The sequence below is a fragment of the Actinia tenebrosa genome, unplaced genomic scaffold (genome assembly GCF_029948245.1).
Source record: "Actinia tenebrosa isolate PJP-AT-01 unplaced genomic scaffold, QUT_ActTen_1.0 PGA_scaffold9__36_contigs__length_13948895, whole genome shotgun sequence".
Taxonomy (NCBI): domain Eukaryota; kingdom Metazoa; phylum Cnidaria; class Anthozoa; order Actiniaria; family Actiniidae; genus Actinia; species Actinia tenebrosa.
The window spans coordinates 5,260,676-5,283,164 of record NW_028292586.1 but is presented as its reverse complement, the minus strand read 5'-3'; the positions used below and the strand labels follow the sequence as shown (position 1 = coordinate 5,283,164).

General features: G+C 36.8%; 3 protein-coding genes across 5 annotated transcripts; 2 read left to right on the top strand and 1 right to left on the bottom strand.

The window, feature by feature from the left end:
- The first annotated feature begins 760 nt into the window (after nucleotides 1-760).
- LOC116293027 (tubulin polyglutamylase TTLL11) lies at nucleotides 761-7,387 on the top strand. Of its 2 annotated transcripts, XR_016118805.1 has the most exons (6): nucleotides 761-1,434; nucleotides 2,974-3,076; nucleotides 3,921-4,815; nucleotides 5,159-5,341; nucleotides 5,928-6,902; nucleotides 6,996-7,387. XR_016118805.1 is itself a non-coding variant. In XM_031700426.2 (5 exons), exons 1-5 carry the CDS (start codon nucleotides 1,147-1,149, stop codon nucleotides 6,265-6,267), a joined length of 1,809 nt encoding a protein of 602 aa, XP_031556286.2. In that variant the 5' UTR covers nucleotides 761-1,146; the 3' UTR covers nucleotides 6,268-7,387. The 2 variants fall into 2 exon arrangements, 1 of the variants encoding a protein (XP_031556286.2); XM_031700426.2 differs by having other exon boundaries at nucleotides 5,928-7,387.
- Nucleotides 7,388-7,691: 304 nt separating this feature from the next.
- LOC116293035 (kynurenine aminotransferase) lies at nucleotides 7,692-21,819 on the bottom strand. Of its 2 annotated transcripts, none has more exons than XM_031700433.2 (14): nucleotides 21,649-21,819; nucleotides 20,856-20,926; nucleotides 20,168-20,318; nucleotides 19,339-19,416; nucleotides 18,832-18,903; nucleotides 12,694-12,780; nucleotides 12,257-12,373; nucleotides 11,755-11,875; nucleotides 10,613-10,689; nucleotides 10,025-10,114; nucleotides 9,341-9,533; nucleotides 8,803-8,879; nucleotides 8,585-8,671; nucleotides 7,692-7,946 (listed from the first exon to the last, which is right to left on the bottom strand). In XM_031700433.2, the coding sequence occupies exons 1-14, from the start codon at nucleotides 21,790-21,792 to the stop codon at nucleotides 7,893-7,895; spliced, it is 1,419 nt and encodes a 472-aa protein (XP_031556293.1). In that variant the 5' UTR covers nucleotides 21,793-21,819; the 3' UTR covers nucleotides 7,692-7,892. The 2 variants fall into 2 exon arrangements, with proteins under 2 accessions (XP_031556293.1, XP_088880819.1); XM_089024693.1 differs by having other exon boundaries at nucleotides 21,585-21,716.
- LOC148904584 (uncharacterized) lies at nucleotides 13,469-14,212 on the top strand. The gene has a single exon (XM_089024926.1). The coding sequence runs from the start codon at nucleotides 13,469-13,471 to the stop codon at nucleotides 14,114-14,116; it is 648 nt and encodes a 215-aa protein (XP_088881052.1). The 3' UTR covers nucleotides 14,117-14,212.
- Nucleotides 21,820-22,489: the final 670 nt, after the last annotated feature.

Genomic DNA, 22,489 nt, shown 5'->3' with positions numbered 1-22,489 from the left:
CCGGGCCCAGGGGGACAAAACAATAGATTTTTTGCATAAAAAAAGATGCCCTATAGTTTCGTCCCCCCAGAACAATTCCTCTAGGAATTCAAAGCAAGGGGTCTAAAAAGACATATAACTATATATTTCTCTTTTTCGTCTTCCCGTGCAGTCTAAGCTAGGAGAGGGATCCCGGCTTGCTTACCATTTTTATCACGAGGGGGTGGGGGAGGGGTAAGTCATGACCGACTCTTTTGCGGGACCCTTGTTTGTTTATTCTCGATCTTCCTTTCTTTTCGGTTGACTTTACGGCTCTCGATGGTATCACGTCCAAGAATTTAGATTAACATAGATCCTCGTGAACTCTTCGATAAAGGTATATCCGGTAACCCGATACATCCGGCTAGTATCTCCGGCGTTTTAAGTCATGTAACAGCAGTCGGTCGGCGTAGTTCGGGTCCTGTCCCGTTGCTTTAACAGAAAGAACACTTTGAATCACGGAAGGGGTCATCTGATGGCTGGTAATGATTATTTATCAATTTGTGACTGACAGGGAAAGAAGGGAGTGAGAGATGTCTATATTAAAGAGAAAATGAGTAGCGGGGGGGGGGGGGGGGGGGGAGAGGGGTGGAAGAGAAAAATGAGTAAAGGTGGATGGGGTAGAGAAAAGAAAAAGAACCATGAAAAGGAAATGCAATGAAATATATAATAAAAAAACGTGAGAAAACGGGGGGAGGGAGGAGGAAAGAAAATAAAAGAAAAGGGCAAAGAAAGAAATAGGAAAAAAGAAGGAAAGGGAAAAATAACTGATAAAAGTACAAAGTAAAATAAATAGTTTTGATGGACATTAACTAAAGCAAGATGAAAAAGGAAAGAGATAGAGCTATTTCCGAAAATGCTTTATAATTCCCAAGCACCCATCCACGAGAACCTAGAGAGCGACGGAATTTACGAAGTGTGAAGAAACAGCGTTAGTTTTGGGCTTCCTGTGTTATCACATCCTCGAGTCGGTCTCCAGGACATTCAACCACAACATACATACCCTAAGCAGGTATGCTATAATAATAATCTCTCTTAAACCTTCGAGATCTTATTCTGCGAATACAAGAAGGGTCTTTATGTCTTTAAAGATGTGTTTTGAGCTGTCTTTTAACTGAAATATTCGTAATGACCGAAGATGGAGAGAGCGACGAGCCCGTTGCTAAGGACTCTACTGCTACAAGAAATTCAACTCAGTCAAAAGAAAGACTAGTTAAAGAGCAATCAAAACCTAAAAGAGAAAGAAGAAAGCTTGTATCGGACTTGATTAGAAGGGAAAAGACTGGCGCACTACCTAAAAGGAAGAAAAAACAAAAAGGAAAGACTACAAACCGTAATCCAAGTATTGATACGACTCGTGCGAAGAGCTCAGGTGATGTTTTGAATTTGGCGATTCGAGAACTTAACTGGAGAGAGGTATTCTATATTCCTAGAAATTATTATATTTTCTTTCTTTAAACGGGTTATTTTTAGTTTATTTTACGCAATTTCAATATCGTTTAAAATAGACGTAAGTTTTTAAATCATGATCTCAAATATTGACTATGTTACAACACAACTTAGATCAACATTCTAACAATTACGTTCAATGTAAACTACATAAAGAAAATTAATAAACTCGTTCAAAATTCAACAACTTATCGATCAATATTTAGAGATTTTTCTTCTTGATATGAAATTTAATCCAAGAAAAAAAACTAATCCAGTCAAATTTTAATATCAAAGTTGGTTTTTAATATTTTTAAATAAACCTTATCTCTATCGCATCAACAATTTTTTATGCATTTTTTTTTTTGTTTCCAAGTTCTAAGCTTTTAAATTTGTATCTATGGAGATATAGTTCCAGAAAAATCTCAATTATATTAGATTACAAACTACCAAAACAAAGAAAGTTTTTTTTGTTAATATTGTAGTTTAATTGCTAGACTGTTCCATCAGCTGTTCACGTCTCTTGGGAACCAATAGCCTCTTTGAATTGTTAAACTTGTATACAAATGAACGTTTCTTACATCGATATTATTCTGTGTTGTAGAACTCTACGATAAACAGACTTAGACAAACACTGTGCTAGACGATTAATATTAAACAGAATATTGAATTTTTCAAAAAAATATTCCCCGCTATTTCTGCAGCTGCATCAATCATATTTCCGTAGAACAATATATAGGCTTTCTAAAATTTGGCAGAGATTTTTAATCTTTGAATTTAAAAATGTATATAGAATACGGCAAGTTACGACTCCGTGCCTTAAATATTACGCTTCTGGTGAATACAGGTGGATTTGTTGGCTAATAAATTTTGTTTTAGAATATTAAAATATACAAAAAAAAATTAATATAGCGTGTGATATTTTATTGCTAAGGTCTTTAAACTCTGTCGAGCTTTTTGGGTGAAAGTGTAAATTCTCCTTACAACATGGGTATTTTAGATAAGGCCCTGGTACGGGTAAATTTGGACAAGCAGGCATGGTTTTAAAACAGTAACATGAGAACCATGAACTAACAATGAATGACAGACTGCTCTTTAATTACTGACAGTGAGGCCCTGTTTATAGGGGTAATATTCTGGCAAGACACACAAAACCATTCTGAAATAATTGTGAGATAGGTAGATGTGAAATTCAAATGGAAAACATGGTATCCCTCCCCCTCATAGGGTCTTTTTGTTAGAACTTAGCTATTTTATAATCTAAGTTTAGTTGAGTTAGGAGGTGGGGCGGGGGGTGATGTTCTAGTGAATATAAACCATATCGAAATATGCCGAGCAATTTAAATAACTATTGTTCTGGACTGACTAGCCTCTCATACATGTGAAAATGCTTTTGTTTCCCCGTGAACATGAGGCCAGTCAGTCCAGAACAATAGTTATTCAAATTAGCTGTTACATTTCAATTTGATGTAAGCCCTGCAGCTCAATGACATTGCCGAGTGTTTCATTAAAGTTTTACTCTTTCAGTATCCAGTAGGCAGACGCACAGGGTGTGACCTGTACTGGTTGGGTGGAGCCTTTGATGTTCCAGATCCTTTACCAGAACATGCTTTACTCAATAAATTCCCAGGTACTCTTATTTATATATCAATATGAGGAATTGTTATAACATACCTTTTAACATGCATTCTTGTCTGTCTGTCTGTTAATCTAACCCATCACTCTCAGACATACACCCCTTTATCTACCTTCCTAACATCACCCCAAGTATACACTGAATCAAAATATGGCAACCAATTTATTGTTCTGGACTGATCTAAGCCTCATGTTAATGTGGCGTTTTCACATGTATGAGTCGAGGCTACTAGTCAGTCCAAAACAATAGTTCTTCAAATTGGTCCACATATTTCAATTTTGCGTATGTTCATAAAAACTCCTCCATACACCCACACTTATCTAAAAAAAGGTTGTGGTACATGATGGTAAATGGAACTATGGTCATGCTTATTACATGCAAAAATTGATTGACATTGGATACAATCCCCAATGGACATTCCCTGTACGTGTTTTCTCTCTAACGAACCTTTCTTAAAATGCTGTGAATATATATCTTCATGTTAATTAATGTACATACATGATTATTCTGCTCCAGTGCCATCTATGTCTATTTTTCTTCTGCCTGTTTGTAAACATAAACAAAGATACGTGCATTTTCCTATTTCACAGAAAACAAAGAATTGTCTTCAATGAAATTAGAAATTATTTCTCACCTCGCACAAAGAATTCAGCTGTAAAAATGTTTTATTTTTAAATAAATATTTATATTTATGATAAGCAGCCCATGGAGTCCTACACTGGTCATGGGTGTGGAGCGCATTAAGACTTTGTATAAATGCGCTATATAAGAACCTCCCATTATTATTATTATTATTATTATTATCATTATTATAATTATTATTATATTTCCTTCCCAGGGATGTCAGAAGCTGCTCACAAGGTAGAATTGACCCGACAACTCAAACGAATGAAAAAACTCTTCCCAGAAGAATATGCATTCTACCCAAGGACATGGACTCTCCCTAACGAGTACCCAGAGCTTATTTCATATGTGTCGCAGAACAGTAATGGGGTATATATCATCAAGCCAGACCTCGGTTCCCAAGGAGATGGGATATTCCTAATGACTAATCCATATGATGTCCATTTCAGTTCACTCTTAGCAAAACCCTGCATTGTACAGAAATACATCCAAAATCCTCTACTCTTGGAAAGACTTAAATTTGATCTAAGAATCTATGTAATTTTAAAGAGTATTGATCCGTTGGAGATATATATTTGTCGAGAAGGAATGGCACGCTTTTGTACAGAACGTTACCAAGCTCCCACTACAAAGAATATTCACAGAAGCTACATGCACCTGACGAACTATTCTCTCAATAAGCATAGTTCAACTTATATCCAAACCGATGACCATGATAGGGGCAGTAAACGAAAACTAAGCTGTGTTTTCAACCAACTTCAAAGAAAAGGGATTGATATAAAAAGGCTATGGTCCAGGATAGATGCTATTATTTGCAGAACACTCATTGCTTTTATACCCAATCTCTCAATCGAGGAAGACATTATAGTTTCCAGTAAAGATTTGAAAACTAAGCTGAAGTGCTTTCAAATTCTGGGGTTTGATATTCTGATAGATGATGAAATGAAGCCGATTCTTTTGGAAGTAAACTCTAGTCCAAGTCTGAAGATTGATCATGAAGAAGAGACAAGTACTGGCAAAGTAGAGTGTTTTGTTAGCGCTACTGATATTGAAATTAAGCTCCCTATTATCATGGATACTATTCAACTTGCTTACTTCTTCAATCCAAGGTAAAGATCTTTGAGCAATAATTCAATTGAGGTTTTGCATTATCATGTGCAACTGCCATGTTAGATGACACGAACACAATAGTTTTACATGAGAAAGAAGACCTTTTCTGAATTTGCTTGAGTTATCACAAAACAATGGTTGGAAGTCAAGGTTGGAATTGATGTGTCCATACTTTAACACTGTATTCTATCAAGTCCAGCCTTGACTCAGAACCGTTGTTTCATGGTCACTCAAACAAATTTGGGAAAGGTCTAAACATTTTTTCAGAGTAAAGGGATTTTATTTTTCTGAACAGGTAAACAGTATAATATTATAACTATCTATCTTGTATATTTTCTGCAGGTCTGAAAGTACATTAATCAAAAGCCCAGATCAGTTTGGTTGCTTAGAGCAGCTCTATCCCAAATGCTCAGCCCAGTTTGACCACTTGAGGATCTTAGAAAGATGTCTTAAGTTATTTAGACGGTTTGTTGGTGTGCGAGCTTCCAGTAGATTGGGTCCTACGTCGTTTCGAATGATGGCAAGGTAAGATTGATTGCCATAAACCGATCAATTGGATCTGAAAATTTGCTGTTGTAAGCTCAAACTCAATCGTAACGTGTACATGTATCCCCCTTCGCAACTGTAGCGCGCGACTACCGTACAGCTAAACTCTACTTTTGTAAACTTGCGTGCAAAAGTTTCAGACGATTCTCCTTCACATAACATGTCCAGTCATCTTATCTCCAATTACCTTTTACGGCCGAACACACTGTACCATTTTTGGCACAACGTTCTTGGTGGGCAGAACCAAACTCTACTTCTGTAATGGTGCGCTCAACAAGTTTAGAGAGTTGTCCATCACATTACTTTTCCATTTAGCTCTTAGCACATTTCTACCGACCCTGTTGAGCTGCGCTACTGCTGTACTTTGCGGTGGTGATTAGCGTTGACATATGGTGTTGAGCGCAGCGTTGGCGGCGAGAAGGTTCGAGATCTACTTCTGTTACGTCACGCGCAACAAGTTTAGAAGGTAGTTCTTTCACTTTACATCTCGAGTTGGCTGAAAGGATATTTCCATGGAAATGTTAAGCCTTGACTCATGATGCATATTTTCTCTATTCTTCCCCAGGAGATGCCAGCTCACAGAATTCAACTATACTTTAGCAGCCATGGACATTCTTTACATCAACATCAGCAGGCGACATTCAGCTTGTGAAAACGGGCGCGCCTCCTTGGACTTTCATGCATTTGTCGAAATGCTTCTTGCCATCAGCAACAGACACCTCGGAATCCAAGGCAGAGAGCCTATCGAAGTGTTAGGGTACATTATACGACATTGTGAGATGCACTTGGAAAAACCTCGGCGATGTCGCCAGCAAATAGATGACAGGCTTCCCAGGTCACCTTTTCTCAGCATTAGACGAGCCATCAAAAGCAGTTTTCATTTGCCCACTAGTCCAATAGTATAGTGAAAACAAGACAATATTATGTTTTGGAAGGACCAAAGAAAAGTATAGAAGTTGAGGCAAAACTGACCTCGACGATGTCGCCAACAAATAGAACAGAGAAGACAGGCTACCGATAACACCTCTACTCAGTATTAAAAGTAGTTTTAATTTGCCCACTATAGTCTGACGGCAGTAGTAAAGGGAAAAATATCAATTATATGACTCAACATGCACGGACACCCAGATGTAATAATGTTCACATATCTGTTCACATATATATGGATATATATGGAGATTTCAAATTATCGAGTAAATTATAAGCGACGATTTTATTCCTAGTAAGAATTCTAATAAAATGAAATTTAATGTGTGGCTTATTGTAAAAACCGTTATCATTACACAGTTACCCAGCTTGGCTCACTAAAACACAGTTATAAAACAAGTTCTTCAATTCACTCTTCTGCGATAGACCTTCTCGGCTCAGGTGTAATGTTTTCTCATTTCAAACCACGTGTCATTCCCTTGAGAATAAGATTCTTTGTTTGAATTGTAACCATATACATGTGTCTTCTCATGTGCAACCGTTGAACAAAGAAAGAATACTCTAGGGAATGACGTGGTCTGAAATGGGAAAACATTACGTCCAAGCTAAAGAGGTCTATTTAATCAAAACAGTTAAGCAAAAAAATGATACTCTAGGGAATGACACGTGGTCTGAAATAGGAAGACATTACAGTCAATGTAAAGAGGTCTATAATTGCAGCTTAGTGAAGCACAAAATCCATCTATACACTTATCCTATTTCTCTATCCATCCCATATGTCCATTCATCTACTCCTCCCATCCATCTATCTTATTCATCCCATCCATCTATCTTATTCATTCCATCCATCCACTCTTATTCATCCCATCCATCCACTCTTATTCATTCCATCTATCCACTCTTATTCATCCCATCCATCCACTCTTATTCATCCCATCCATCCACTCTTATTCATCCTATCCATCCACTCTTAATCATCACCATCCATCCACCCTTATTGATCCCATCCATCCACTCTTATTGATCCCATCCATCCACTTATTCATCCCATCCATCCACTCTTATTCATCCCATCCATCCACTCTTATTCATCCCATCCATCCATCCACGTATTCATCCCATCCATCCACTCTTATTGATCCCATCCATCCACTCTTAATCATCTCATCCATCCACTCTTATTGATCCCATCCATCCACTCTTATTCATCCCATCTATCCCGCTTATTCATCCCCATCCACCGACCCACACCCATCCATCCACTCTTATTCATCACCATCTATCCACGCTTATTCATCCCATCCATCCACTCTTATTCATCCCATCTATCCACTCTTATTCATCCCATCCATCCACTCTTATTCATCCCATCCATCCACTCTTATTCATCCTATCCATCCACTCTTATTCATCCCATCCACCCATCTATCTATCCATCATGTATTTCATCCATTCCCATCTTCCATCCATCCGTTCATACGGATGCAACATTCTATCATCTTTAAAACAGTGTGCATTAATAACATCTCGTACATTCACGTAACACTAGACCTAACAATACAATTAACTGCTTGCCTTCATGGCAATATACTTCCTTCTAGGATTATTTCTTAATCTTCTTCAGGAGTTCTGCTGCTTTTTCGATGCTGCTGTCCGCCTGGAGACAGAAATATAATCTTAGGAAGATGGTTTCACAACTCCCCTCTAATACCCCTCAACGTCACAGTTCCTACTTTGAAGCAGAGTGTCCACACACGAGTAACATCCATTCTGCACTCAGAAGCAATCAATCAATGTTGTACGACAAGTAGTAAACCTCAAGCATGACGACGTTTCATACCTACGCTTCCAGAATCCCTTTAGGTAGCTACAGTATTATTTTCTTGGTATTCTCAAAGGAGTTCTTTGGCATTTTAAGCATTGTGGTAGTTTAGGTATGAAACGTCATTATGGCTAGGGTCTTTTAGAGCAGTTTTCTATGATTGTGAAATGCTCACGGCACGAACACGGTCGTGACACGGCAAGGGATGCGCTAGACCAATTACAGTGCTCGAGAATTTACTCTCCATCCACTCAACACGGCGCGGACAGGGCCACGCCAAGGTTACGGCACTGGGAGGCCAATCCCATTGCGGGAGGAAAAAAATCAGGTAACCAAAATTATCAAAAAACAACAACACTACAATCACGTGGCAAGGTTCGCATACTGGCACTGAGCTTTTCAAAGTTCAAAGTCATGCAAAAAATGCTCTACCCGTATTACCCCACTAACGTATTTGCATGTCATATTCATACCTTCATTAGACAAACGCGCACATTAGTACCAGCCAAAGCTTTATTGTCAGCTCCATAGAAGGCACTTGGCGGGACAAGTGCGATACCCTGAAATCAATATAAGAATATTGAGAATACCAATATCAACAAGGGCGTGCACCGCCAGCGGGAGGGAGGGAGGGGGGGGGGGGTATAGGTGAGGAAAGGAGGTCCATGGGGCCGATGGATTTTCAACTTACCTTCTCCTTGGCGAGCCATCGAATAAACTTGTAGTCTACTGGGTCGTCACTCTTGTCATATTCATTCAAATCGACGCCTGGAAAACAACATACAATCTTGCTAAGAACAAATATTTTATTAATATTTTTTTCTCTAGTAAAGTCAAATCTCGCTGTTTTCATTTTTTAAAATTAAATTAAATTTTTATTTTATTTTTATTTATTTTTTCTCGCATTTTTCATTGCTACGCCACAAAAGTCGCAACAGTTGCATCAGTATTAGACTACTGTCAATAAGACAAATCTTTAGATGCGGTAGTTCCCATGTACCTTACGTACTCTAATGATTTACTCAATTCATGGTATTCTCTTTCTTGCCCATAGTTTAAAACCTGTCGCTACTTTCATCTCGGTCAACTTGAACGCGTGTCAATCAAAACAGTGGTAATATAATATTATTTAAAGTGATTGAGTTGATCCCGTTACTTTAAATCGCGCTCGTTTACCAAATAGTGGCCAGTTGCAGTTGAAATCGCTCTAAGGTGTGTGTACCACTTACCGGTATCCACCTTGGAGAAATCCGCCAACATAAAGTAACCTCCCTCTGGTATCATGGGTACGAATCCAAAATCTGTCAAAAAACTCGCGATTTTCTCCATTCTTTTGGTTGTCAGCTCAGCAAGCTGAGCAAAGTGAGACTCACTGGTCCCTAGCAACGGTGTCTCCCTCTCTATACACGTAGCAACGGCTTCCTAAATAGAGGATGAAGTATTTGGCCTGAAAACCCTGGCACCTTCACAGGTAATTCATGGAAAATTATGGCAAAACTCGCGTAAATGCGCTAAAATTCGGTCCACACATAGTTAACAAGCCAAGGCTGGCACACTAGTAATGGACTAATTTGATGACACAACGGCCATCTTGCCAGGGGGCAAAACAAAAGAAAGATGACTGAAAATATATAGAGTTTTGTGTGTTTGTCTGTCTTTCATGGGTAAAGGTGATCGATATGCCGTCTTAACTTATCTTCTTCATCTTCTATCAATCGACTTTATTTCTGCAACAAAGCTTTATTTGCCCCCTGAACGCCCAAAATGCCTTGCAATCCAAGATGGCCGCCGTCGAAGTAGTCCATTTGGTAATTTGTTTGATTTTATTGGAGAGTTCCTCAGAATTTGGGTTACCTGTGGTAGCTTAGGGAATTTTGCTAAAGGGATATTTTTTCATGATAATCAGTACTAACCTGTATTGGGGTTGGTACATGGAAGGTCACATCCGTGTGAACGGCTTGCACAGATCTGATTAGATTTTCAGGACCAATGATCCAGCCAACCTAAAGACAAATACATTCATATAGGGCTTTCTCTATATTTTCTCTCGTATTTACGAAGAAAATTCCGGATGTGACGCAGGCTAGGCTTTCTCAAGCAGCAGACGTTTTTTGACCATCTACCCTTGCATTCTAGCCTGCAGAACAGGCGTTCTTGTGGGATTGGGGAAGAATCGGGGTTTTGGGGTTCCTGTTTCAACTACGTGCCCACGAGAAAAATGGGCCCTTCGCTTCTTTTTTGCTCAGTTTTAGTTCTCGCTTGTTCCAAATTTTCAAAGTTATCCCAAAACCGTGGTTTTCGCCGAAATTTAGCCCAAACCCATAAGAGCGCCTGTTTTGTGGGCTAGTCGCATTAAAATGCTTCAGGATGAGTTTAAATGGGCAGAAACGAAAGCCATAATTTCCATGCTAAACTCCATTAGTCTTTGGACAACTGGCTTGATTTTCAAAGTGCAACACAGTATCAAGTCAATCTTGAGTTGCTTCTCTGGTGTACAGTACCTTCCATCCTGTGACTCCAAATGTTTTTCCTCCGCTGCTGATGGTCAGTGTTCGTTCCCACATACCAGGAAAAGTAGCTGAAAGCATTTTGGTCATTTGAAGTATAAGCATGCCAAGATATTATCAAAGAACATGAAATAACTGCTCTCAAATCAAACCTCCCAATTTCATCTAACCCTGTAACAACCTCCGGGCTGTTCTAAGTCAGGACATGGTTAACTCACAGATTGAACCCTGAAACAACCTCTGGGCTGATCTAAGTCAGGGCATGGCTAAATCACAGATTGAACCTTGAAACCACCTCTGGGCTAATCTAAGTCAGGCTGCGGCTTACTCAATGATTGAACCCTGAAACAACCTCTGGGCTGATCTAAGTCAGGGCATGGCTAAATCACAGATTGAACCTTGAAACCACCTCTGGGCTAATCTAAGTCAGGTTGCGGCTTACTCAATGATTGAACCCTGAAACAACCTCTGGGCTGATCTAAGTCAGGGCATGGCTAAATCACAGATTGAACCTTGAAACCACCTCTGGGCTAATCTAAGTCAGGTTGCGGCTTACTCAATGATTGAACCCTGAAACAACCTCTGGGCTGATTAAAGTCAAGGCACAGCCAGCTTACATAGTGAATTGGAATTTAGTGTGTCAGGTTTTCAGGTTTTGAGGTGACAACTGCATTGCAGCTGTTCTTGTTGGAAATAGAGGAAAGCATGGGTGGTGACGCTGCTAATGCATTGCCTCCCATCAATGAATGCGAGCTGGGTTTGAGCATTGACATGCTTGGTGTCATATTATTAGAGTTGTTTGTTGGTTCTCTCCTTTGCTTTGAGGGTTTTTCCTTCATGTTCTCCGTTATTTACTCCCTCCACAAAATTTATCAACTTCTAAATTCTAATTCAGTCTAATCAGCTGCCTTATTAATTGGGTTGCAAAACTTATTAGGCATTATGCCGTCCACCCAGGAGTGTTAAACCGATTAGATATTTTTTTTAAAATGGGGAAGATTGTTGCAGAGGAGAGAATCTTCCCTGTTCCAACAAGAAATGCCTGCAATGCGGGTTACATTCATGGCATGGCATGGCATGGCAAAATGTGCTATGACATCTGAGGGGAGATGCCACACACCCTATCAATGACCTACCTATGCGAGTATGCTTGGCACCATTGAAGACCAACCACTCATACACTTCATCACTGATACACAGCAAGTCATGCTTTATACAGATATCTGCTATCATTTCTAGCTCCTCCATGCTTAGTACCTGGAAATACAAAAACAAAATCATGAGAGCCAAATAAGAGTTGTAAGTGAAAGACTGAAACGACAACCTCCAGAGGTTAATCACAAATTCCAAATGGAAGGTGTCGGTAAGTTGTTGGTAAGTGGTCAGTAAGTGATCGGTAATTAAAAATGGTGGGCAAGTGGTTGATAGGGTGTTGGTAAGTGGTTGGTAAGTGGTTGGTAAAATGTGTCAGTAGGTGGTCGGTAGCGTAATGGTTAAGGTGTCTGTAATTGGTCAGCCAACCACTTACTGACACCTTTCTGTACGGTGTGGATTGTTCACAGTAGCCATCACTCTGTCCAAAGTTATGTTTTGATAAATGTTAAGCATCCAGCCAGTGCTTTTTATATATGTAGTTACCTTTCCCACTGGATTATGTGGTGAATTAATCACTATAGCTCTTGTCTTGTCAGTTATTTTAGATTCGATTGAAGCTCTGTCTATTATCCAATCCTTAGCTGTTGTGGCACCTTTTTTCTGATCATCAAAAAAAAAAAAAAAAAAAAAAAAGACAAGTTTTAGTTACAACACAGGGAGCCCAATTTAGATAAAAAGTAACATGTGAATATAAAATGTAAAAAAATGCCTTGTGCAATGTGTGTAGCAATATTTCTGCACTGTGAGAGACAGTGAAAAAGAGCAATGCATGGAGGACACTATCTTGGCCCCACACACATATATTACACCAAGAACCCTTGAATATCCCTGTAACATCAAATAACCAAAAAGAGAAATTGAACTGTACAAGTAATGTTTCTATTAACTTATTGATAACAATGTCATGACTTGTAACAAACCTGTTGTAAAGTTACATAAACTGGTTTTCCACCAGCAAGTCTGATTTGGTTGTAGTAACAATCAAAGCAAGGATCAAACAAGATGACCTGTCAAAAAGACACAACGAAATGGTTCAATATCAATAATAGTAATCTCAACAACATTTGCACAAAATATGTAAATTGCAACTCCCTACAATGGTGATGAAAATAAATAATAAGGCCTCTTTGTGCTTAGTTTCTAACTTCAACAAAATGCAGCATATTCGGGTTGACTGTAAAACATGTACAACTGGCGTTGCAAATGGGCATTTGACATTTCAATTTTGCACGTTTCCAAGTGAGATTTCATTTGTTGATAAGGGGTGGGGACTATGTTCGAGACAGTTTGTCTTCAAAAATGCTACGAATCAGTAATTCAGGACGTACATACGAGCAAGGAAAAGCTCTTTCTTCTGAAATAAGGCTGAATATTATAGATTCAATTCAAGACAAGGACTGGACTGTCATGGTGGTTGGACGTGTCCAACTTTAGTCCGTAAACCTGGTCTACTTTCTGCTTAATTCATATGTAGAAGAAAAATCTCATAGAACTAGAAAAGTTAAATGTCGAAAAGGAGAGAAAGAGAACCAATATCTTCAGTATCATCGCAAGAATCTTCGCCAATTTCAAAAAGTTGCAAAATGTCGAACGAAGAACACGTGGAAGGAAAGAACACTGACAGTGAAAAACCAACGCTGGAAATGATTTATACCAAGTTAATGAGTGTAGAAGACAACACAGTTAAACTCATAAATGAATATGCTGAACTTAAAAAAAAATTATGAGAAACTTAAAGAATCCTTCGAAGAACAATCTGGTAAAATACATGAGCTTCAAGTGGAATTAAAAGAGCAATGCGATGTAGGCAATGTTACAACAAGCGATATATCAGCTTTAAAGTCTAGAGTGAGTCAATTGGAAGAAAATCAAGATGAGATAAGCCAGTACCAAAGGAAATATAACTTGGAAATTCATGGTGTTCCCGAGTGGGACAACGAGGACTTAGAAGAGATCGTCGAAGGAATTGCGAAAGAAGTTAAAGTGGAGATAGATAGTGGCGATATCGATATTGTTCACAGACAGTATTCTAAGATAAAACCCAGACCGATCCTGGTAAAATTTAAATGTTATGAAGATAAGAAGAGTTTATATGAGGCGAGATGGAGGCTTAGGAAGTACGAAGGAGATGACGAAAAGCTAAATGGTGCGGAAAAGATTTTCCTAAATGAGCATCTAACATCTGAAAGAAAGAAGCTGTATGCAGAAGTGAAGAAGCGAGCAAAGCAATATAAATGGGCCAGCTTTCAAACTAGGGATGGAAAGATTTTCGTTAAAAAAGAAAAAGGTGGTAAAACATATAAAATAACAAAACAAGTGGACTTGGAAGAATTATTCATGTAAAGCTAAGTATAAAACTGAAATAACTTAAGCTATAGAACTGTATATAAAGACAGTATTTAATTACTGGATATATTTTAGAAGTTAATATTTATATACTGCGCGAAGTTTATCTTTCATCTTAGTTAAATATTATGTCTCCTTTTCAATTTTATTGATTTTTTTTCCTTTTTTTTCTCTATTTTGTCTTACTCTAAAAATTTAAATATGCAGAAGTAGACCTGGAATTTTTGGCTTCATCTCGCTGCGTCCTTTGATAGTTTTGACAATATGTTTGTTAAGTGTTGTATTGTTTCGTTTTGTTTTGTATGTGTATTACGTGTTAGTGTTGTTGATAGTTTTTCAAATTGGATTTTCAATCTTTTTTGTACCAAACAATACGGCTACTTTTATTTTGTCTTCTGGTATCTTGCTATTGTTATACATTAGGGTCTTATTCTTAAAAGAGGAGGATGATGCAAACAGGCATTAATTGTAATATGATATCACTTAATGTCCATGGAATTAGAGACTCTAAAAAGTGCAAAAAAATCTTTAATTGGCTAAAGACTCATGGAGGTGAAAATGGTATATATCTTATCCAGGAAACGTATAGTTCAGTAGAAATTGAATGCCAATGGAAAAATCGCTTTAATGGAGAAATAGTATTTTCACACGGATCTCGCCATAGCAAAGGTGTGGCTATATTACTGGGGTCGAAAATAGATTATAACATCATAGAAAGGGAGATAGATAGTGAAGGACGCTTTATCATTTTAAAAATCATAATACAAGGACAAGAGTTTTTATTAATAAACTCATATTTTCCAAACATAGAGAAAGAACAAGTCGGTCTATTTGAAAACATTGTGGAAAAACTCGAAAAATTCGAATTAGATAGTAATACAGCGATTGTTTGGGGAGGTGATTTTAATTTCGTAATGGATTTAAAATTAGAAACGGTTGGTGGGAATCCGAAATTGAAAAGTCGATCTATTGAACACTTGCAAACAGTAAAACAAAGTCTTGATTTATGTGATATTTGGCGTTTAAGAAATCCTGAAGCAAAACGATTCACTTGGAGTGGTCATGCACAGGGTACAGCTACACATAAACAGCAGAGATTGTATCGTAGATTAGATTATTTTTTTATTTCGGACTATCTTCAACCATCAGTAGAAAAAATAAAAATAACTGTTGCTCCAGCAACTGATCACTCAGCACTAATCATGAAATTATCAACATTACCTGAAACTAGATATGGACCATCATTCTGGAAAATGAATACCTCCTTACTAAATGATGAAAATTATGTTAAGAAAGTTAAGGATGTTATACTTAGAACTAAACAGGATATGTTTGAAAATAATACTACGAACCCCAATCTGAGATGGGAGTTAATAAAGTATGAAGCTAGAAAAGTTTCAATTGCTTTTTCAAAAGCTAAGACAAGACGTCTGCGAACAGAGTACAGGGACTTAGAAGTGCAAATAGAACAAATCGAAAAGAAAGAAAATTGGTTTAAGAATGAAACATTAGTAAGGGAATATGAAAATATTAAAAATCAAATAAATGATTACAACAATTATATCACGGAGGGGTTAATTATAAGAACAAAAGTGACTTGGTTTGAGCAAGGTGAAAAGAGTAACAAATTTTTTCTGAACTTAGAAAAGCATAGGAAATCGAAGACAAATATACGTAAAATAATAGATGATGGAGAAGAAGTATCTAGTGAAAAGATTATACTAGAAAAACTAAAAGTTTTTTATCAAAAAATTTACGAAAGGAAAAACAGGTTTACTGAGAAAGAATGTTTTGATTTTATAGATAGTGTTAAAACAACAAAGACATTAAATGAGGAAGATAGAAAAAAAGTAGAAGGTTATCTAACAACAGGAGAATGTTATGAAAGTTTGAAAAAAATGGCAAACAATAAAACTCCTGGCAATGATGGACTACCAAAAGAATTTTATATATGCTTTTGGAAAGAACTGGGCCAGGAAATGGTAAATTCTTTTAATTATAGTTTTGAAAAAGGTTTCTTAACTACAACTCAAAGACAAGTAATCGTAACGCTATTAGAAAAACCTGACAAAGATGTTAGATTTATAGAAAACTGGCGTCCAATTAGTCTCATAAACGTTGACGTAAAGGTATGTAGTAAAGCACTCAGTGAAAGAATGATGAAATTACTACCAAAATTAATTCATCCGAACCAAGCCGCCTTTGTAAAAGGGCGAAATATTGAAGAGCCTTTGAGGTATATTGCTGATTTGTTTGAATTTGCTGTAGAAAATGATGCCTCTTATGTACTTTTCGCTGCAGATTTTCAGAAAGCTTTCGACTCAGTAGAGCATAATTTCATTTTTGCAACTCTAAAACATTTCGGTTTTGGTGAAAATTTCATACAGTGGATTACAGTTTTGTTGGCGGATATCAAAAGCTGTATTCAAAATAATGGAAATGTTACAGATTTCTTTGTATTAGAGAGAGGTACGAAGCAAGGTGACCCTATTTCACCTTACTTGTTTATTTTGGTGATAGAAGTAATGGCAGAGCTAGTTCGAAGTAATTGTGATATACATGGAGTTAAGTTACAGAGGAATTCACTGGAAGAGATAAAATTGGCTTTGTTTGCAGACGATGCATCCTTTACATTAAAGGATATTCCATCGCTAAAAAATACCCTGGAAATATTAAGACATTTTGGAAAATTTTCTTCTTTGGAATTAAATCTAGAAAAATCAGAAGTAGGATGGATTGGTCAAGTGAAAGATATTGATTTGCTGCCCTCTACAATAGAAAAGAAGGTAAACTTACATAATGAAGGTATAAAAATCTTGGGCGTATATTTTTCTCACAACCAGGAATGGATGGAAGTAAATAACTTTGATAGAGTTTTTGAAAAATTTAAAGCTACACTAAATATGTGGAGACAAAGAAATTTAACTGTATATGGTAAGGCAGTAATTGTTAGGAGCTTAGCCATCAGTAAACTGTGTTATGTCCTTTCTGTGTTAAGTGCACCTCTACACTATGTAAAACATGTGAAAGATGAAATCGCAAATTTTATCTGGAACGGTAAAAAACCCAAAATTAAATATACAACATTGATAAATGATTTTGATCAAGGGGGAATACGCCTTCCCGATTTAGACTTGATGATAGGAGCAAACCGCATAAGGTGGGCTTTAAAGATTAGAAATAGTGAAAAAGATGTCTACTGGAGGTCAGTATGTGAGAAAATCTTTGAGCAGATAGGAGGATTACAATATCTTGAGGAAAATTTAGATCAGGCTGCCTTATTAGCCCAAATAAAATACATTCCAAAATTTTATAAAGAAATAATTCATGCATGGTCAGAAGTTAGTAAAATTAATTTAACAAATCAAGACGACATTCTAAGACAACCAATCTGGTTCAATAGACTGATAAAGGTAAATGCTGAAAATATATCTATAAAAAGACTAGCAATGAAAGGTGTGAAGTCAGTGCATCAGGTATGGATAGGAAAGGAACCGACATGGAAAGAAGCTAAAGAACAAGGGTGGAGTGACGTGGATTATCTATTATGGAGAGCCATTTTAAATGCGATTACAAAAGAATGGAAAATAAAACTAAGACAGCAAATTAGTTTGGGTAGAGACAGATTAAAAACAATGCAGAAAGTTACCTACATCGGTAAGGGATATGAGAGGTATCCGGTGGAAAAGATAAACACAAAAATGATTTATTGGATGTTGATCAAATGGAAGGATTTTAAACCAACTGCCCAAAAATGTATAGGAAAAAAGTTGAAAATTGAAGGTATTGATTGGTCATCGGTCTATTCAAGGATTTACAAAAGTACTATAGATACAAAATTAAGGGCTTTTCAGTATAAAATTTTAAATAATTGCTTATATCTGAATCAGAAATTGTATGTTTTCAAACTAGTCCATTCTCCAAAATGTAGTTTTTGTTTAGAAGAAAATGAAACAATGTCTCACTTTTATGTAGAGTGTGTTGAAACTAGAAATTTTTATTTCAAGTGTTGTGAATGGCTAAAAGGGGCTTCAATAGTACTTCCTGTCTTAAATTTTGAAAATATTCTATTAGGAAATAGTGAAATAGTCGAAATTGTTAGTGCATTTAAAAAAATATGAAAAGATTAGGGTGATTTTGTAAGTTGATTGGAATATCGAATGGATGAAATAGTGATATCTAAAATATAGTTCAAATAAATAAATTTAAAAATTAGTAGCATTGTAAACTAGACGACCCTCTGTAAAGAAAAAAAAAAATTTTGTATTGTTGTCAAGTAAGAATTATAAATGTTGTAAAAAATATTGTAAAAAATAAATAAATAAAAAAAATAGATGTAAAAAAAAAAAAAAAAAAAAAAAAAAAAAAAAATTCAAGACGAGGGAGGGGATGTTGATTCTGGAAATTTCCTTTAAAAATTCAGTGAATATTGGGGAATATTTACCGAGACGTGAGTCTTCAAGCTGCAAGGTAAATATTCTCCGATATTCACTGAGGCTGAGGCAAATAAATGTTTTAGTATAAATACACAGGTGATTCTTTCAACAAAAAAAAAAAAAAGAAAGAAAAAAAAAAGAAGATAAAAGACATTTTTTCTGGTGATTGTCGTGTGATATTTTGAGTTTCTCAACCAATCAGCACGCGAGATTTTCAATAATCCCCTGTGTATTTTTACTAAAAAAGTGATAAAATAGGAAATGAATAATACTAACCTCTTCTCCAGGATTAACGAAAGCCATGAATGAATCAAATAATGCTTCATATGCCCCAACAGTAACTACGACCTGGTAAAAATAAACTAATGTCACAAGTGAACTTTCATAAAATTAAGGGAATTAGTCAAACAAACCGACTTGCATTTGATTATACAGTGAAGGTAATGGCACAGACACGCAGTGCAACATTGTAGATAAGATAGATAGATAAACTTTTATCTACCCTTGTTTTTAAAATGAGACTTGCTAGGCCTCTAGCATAGCTGCTAACCGATCCGAGCAACATTGCAGGCAATGTTGCTGAAGTAGGATAGTTTTCTACTACTGCAATGTTGCGTGCAATAAATTGCGTCATGTGTCATGGCTTGCAACAACAATTGCATGCAACATTGCAAGCAATGTTGCACCATGTGTCCGTAGCTTAAGGGGGCTTCGTAAGAAAAGTGATCAAGAGTTTTTATTTTTTGTTTTATTTTTTAATCAAATGGGATTTACAGTCCTCACCTCAGTCATTGGATTAATCTCCCGACCATGAAGCTTGCTGAACATTCTGGCCAGAGCATTGGTAAGCCGTAGATTACCCTATGTTGCAGCCAAAACAATGTCAGTATGTATTTTACATTTTACAAGACAGCCAACTTTGATTAATTAGCTGAGTTCATTCTCCCAATCTAAGTCTAATCATTATTTATAAAATAACTGTTATGAATGTCGCGTTCTGATTGGTTTGGAGAGCGTGCCTTATGAGAGCACATTGCACATGCGCGCACTTTCTGTTGTGTCATTCCTATCTATTATTGTAATTCGTATTTTATAGAAGAAATAAAAAAACTTGCTTGCTGTGCTGTGTGCAGTCATAAAGCACTTGGGGGTTGAAAGAACACTCGAGAAGTGTCAAGAAGCGCTCCGCTACACGTCGTGCTTCTCCTAACACTTCTCTCGTGTTCTGCCAACCCCCCGTGCTTTATGACAGCACACAGCACGCGCGCGCGTTTTCTATTTCTTCAATCTTACATCTCTAACTCCTTGTTATGTTATTAACCTATTCTCATCTAACAAAACAGTCAACTTTGATTAGCTGAGTTCATTTTCCCAATCTAAATCTATTCATTATATCTTACATCTCTAACTCCTTGTTATGTTATCAACCTATTCTCATCTAACAAAACAGTCAACTTTGATTAGCTGAGTTCATTTTCCCAATCTAAATCTATTCATTATATCTTACATCTCTAACTCCTTGTTATGTTATTAACCTATTCTCATCTAACTCCTTAGTAAAAGAGTTTTAAAAACAGCTGTAAAGGACATCATACTTTCTTAGAAACATTACCTGACCACGAGAATATTGCTGCATTGGTACATCTGCACTTTGAGCAGCTTGAGACAAGGCATCATTTACATAGTGTGGAGGATTAAAGTCAGGCATTCCCTGTCCAAGGTTAACCTTGCCATGAATTCTTGCAAGATCAGTCAATTCTTGCCTTTGTAGTTTAGATAAAAGGATTAAAGCTTAATATATATACATCTAGAGTTTAAAAACTTGTCACTTGTCATGTTATACAGCTATTTCAACAATGTAGATGAAGGTTTTGTTTCATGTTGCATGCTGCATTTTATTTGCTGCATGCTTTCTACATGTACATGTATTATATTCATACGTAAATGTTAGCAAGAAGGAATTATGCTTTCAAAAAATGTGCAGGCAATGTTTAGGAAAATTTTATATCGTTGTGACCTTCCGCTGATGGTTTTCACACCACCCATAGTGAAATTCAGGCTTGGTTTGCAACATGCAACAAAACCTCCATTACCCTTTTCTTCAAATACTTGTATAAAACACAATTTATTTCGTTGTAAGATGGTTATTTTTAGGGACTATTCATTTTTTGTTGGGATGGGAGTAGTAACACTAGTTTGGTTTTCCCCATACAAGAACTCTGACCCCAATCTTGACCATTTCTGCCCCCCCCCCCCCCCAACCTTGAAAGCCTAATATACATATAGATATAAACCCTTACCAGATATTTAACGGTTTTTCGGCCACTCTTTGAGCAGGGATTAGTGTTTTACTTGTAGACATGTCTCTAGCCTTTGTGAACATATCAAATATAAGGTTATTATTATAAGTTAATAGGATGTTTGCATGACCTCTACTAGCTACCAGACTCCCTTGCACACTTTCTTTTGTTCAGTTAATTAGCACCAATTGTCTTACTATTCTAATGAAGGAAATTTGAATACAAATTTGAATACAAATTTGAATACAAATTTGAAGAAAGAAAATTTGCAAAGAATTATGGTAGTGGGAGTCAAATGACGCCATCATGCTAACGTCCTATTGTATTTTTTTTGTTTAAGCTGCTATAATACAGCCAACCAAGCTATGAAAATGTATAAAATCCATAGGTCTGTACAGCAGCAAACTATAATTTTAGAAATACAAAAATCGACCCCTTATACATGCATGTAAAACCTTTTCTTTATATTTTAATTGATGGTTTCATGTCGGCCATGCTGGAGGAATTTAACAAAAGAATTGTCAATGAATTCTTTTGTTATATTCTCCAACATGGCCGCCGTGTTTTTTATTATTTAATTCTCGTGGGAGTGGTTGAAAACCATCAATTAGAGGAGAATCACAAAAACCCTTTACTTTGACTTAAGCTTTGACTTTTTTCCTAAGGGCCTAACACGTCCAGTGTACGTGAATTTTTATCATCTAGACTATGTACGAGAAAATATCTTACGTGGTAAACATAACTTGGAGTTCTTTCTCCACGCACAGGTAACTATGCTACAGCCTGTACGTACCTGGAAGACTTCAGCTGCAATTTTGTTGCTACAAACTGGAGATCCACGAACTATGGTTTGAAAGCAACCTAGCAAGAAACTTCGTTCTTTAACTAAACGTGATCTAACTAAAGATCTGCACGACTTTACAGACCAGACGAGCATTATTATTCAGTGGGTGATCCTCCCAGAGCTCCTTAGGAGTAAAAAAGTGTGACGTCATCCACAGGCAGCCCAAGCAGTGTATTGAGGCAAACGGGAAAAGGGTATACAAAACTGAAATTCTTATTTTGGAATGAAGTAATATACGACTTTTAGAAACTCACAGAAGGAACGAGAAAAGAATAAAATCAAAAATTTAAAGGGAAAGGAACTTGAAATGAAAGAGAAGATGAAGAAAACTTGGAAAACAAAATAAATGTATACAAAAAGAAAGAAGGAGAAGAAGGAATATGAAAAAGAAATAGAAAGAAGGAGAAAGAAGAAAGAGAGAAAGAAAGAAAGAAAGAAAGAAAGAAAGAAGAAAAAAGAAGAAGAAGAAAATAAGAAGAAAGGAATAAATGAAGAAGATAATGAAAGAAGAAAGAAAAAATAAAGAAGTCCTCCACCCTCCTACACTCCCCCCAAAATACACAACCCACGCCCTCCTCCAACCTCGCCCTCCCGCCGACCGCCGAAACGACACCTCCCTCCCCTCCCTCCTCCCGCACCCCTAACGACACACAATAAGACAGAAAACCCAAAAAAAAAAAAAATCTGGAATTGGAAACAAAGATAGACTATTGTTCTCAGACTTCTCCGGTTTCCCATACAACAGAAAACCAAACAAGGGCTTTTGCATAGACAGCCCGGCAACACATCC

What these genes read in the sequence shown, in the direction of transcription:
- LOC148904584 (XM_089024926.1), top strand. Translation starts at nt 13,469, where the DNA reads ATGAATATGCTGAACTTAAAAAAAAATTATGAGAAACTTAAAGAATCC.
- LOC116293027 (XM_031700426.2), top strand. Translation starts at nt 1,147, where the DNA reads ATGACCGAAGATGGAGAGAGCGACGAGCCCGTTGCTAAGGACTCTACT. An exon ending in GAGAACTTAACTGGAGAGAG is followed by an intron (nt 1,435 to 2,973) that starts GTATTCTATATT and finishes TTACTCTTTCAG; the next exon opens with TATCCAGTAGGCAGACGCAC. An exon ending in TCGTTTCGAATGATGGCAAG is followed by an intron (nt 5,342 to 5,927) that starts GTAAGATTGATT and finishes ATTCTTCCCCAG; the next exon opens with GAGATGCCAGCTCACAGAAT.
- LOC116293035 (XM_031700433.2), bottom strand. Translation starts at nt 21,792, where the DNA reads ATGCTCGTCTGGTCTGTAAAGTCGTGCAGATCTTTAGTTAGATCACGT. An exon ending in GAAAAACCGTTAAATATCTG is followed by an intron (nt 20,319 to 20,855) that starts GTAAGGGTTTAT and finishes TAAACTACAAAG; the next exon opens with GCAAGAATTGACTGATCTTG. An exon ending in TGCCAAGCATACTCGCATAG is followed by an intron (nt 10,690 to 11,754) that starts GTAGGTCATTGA and finishes AAATGCTTTCAG; the next exon opens with CTACTTTTCCTGGTATGTGG.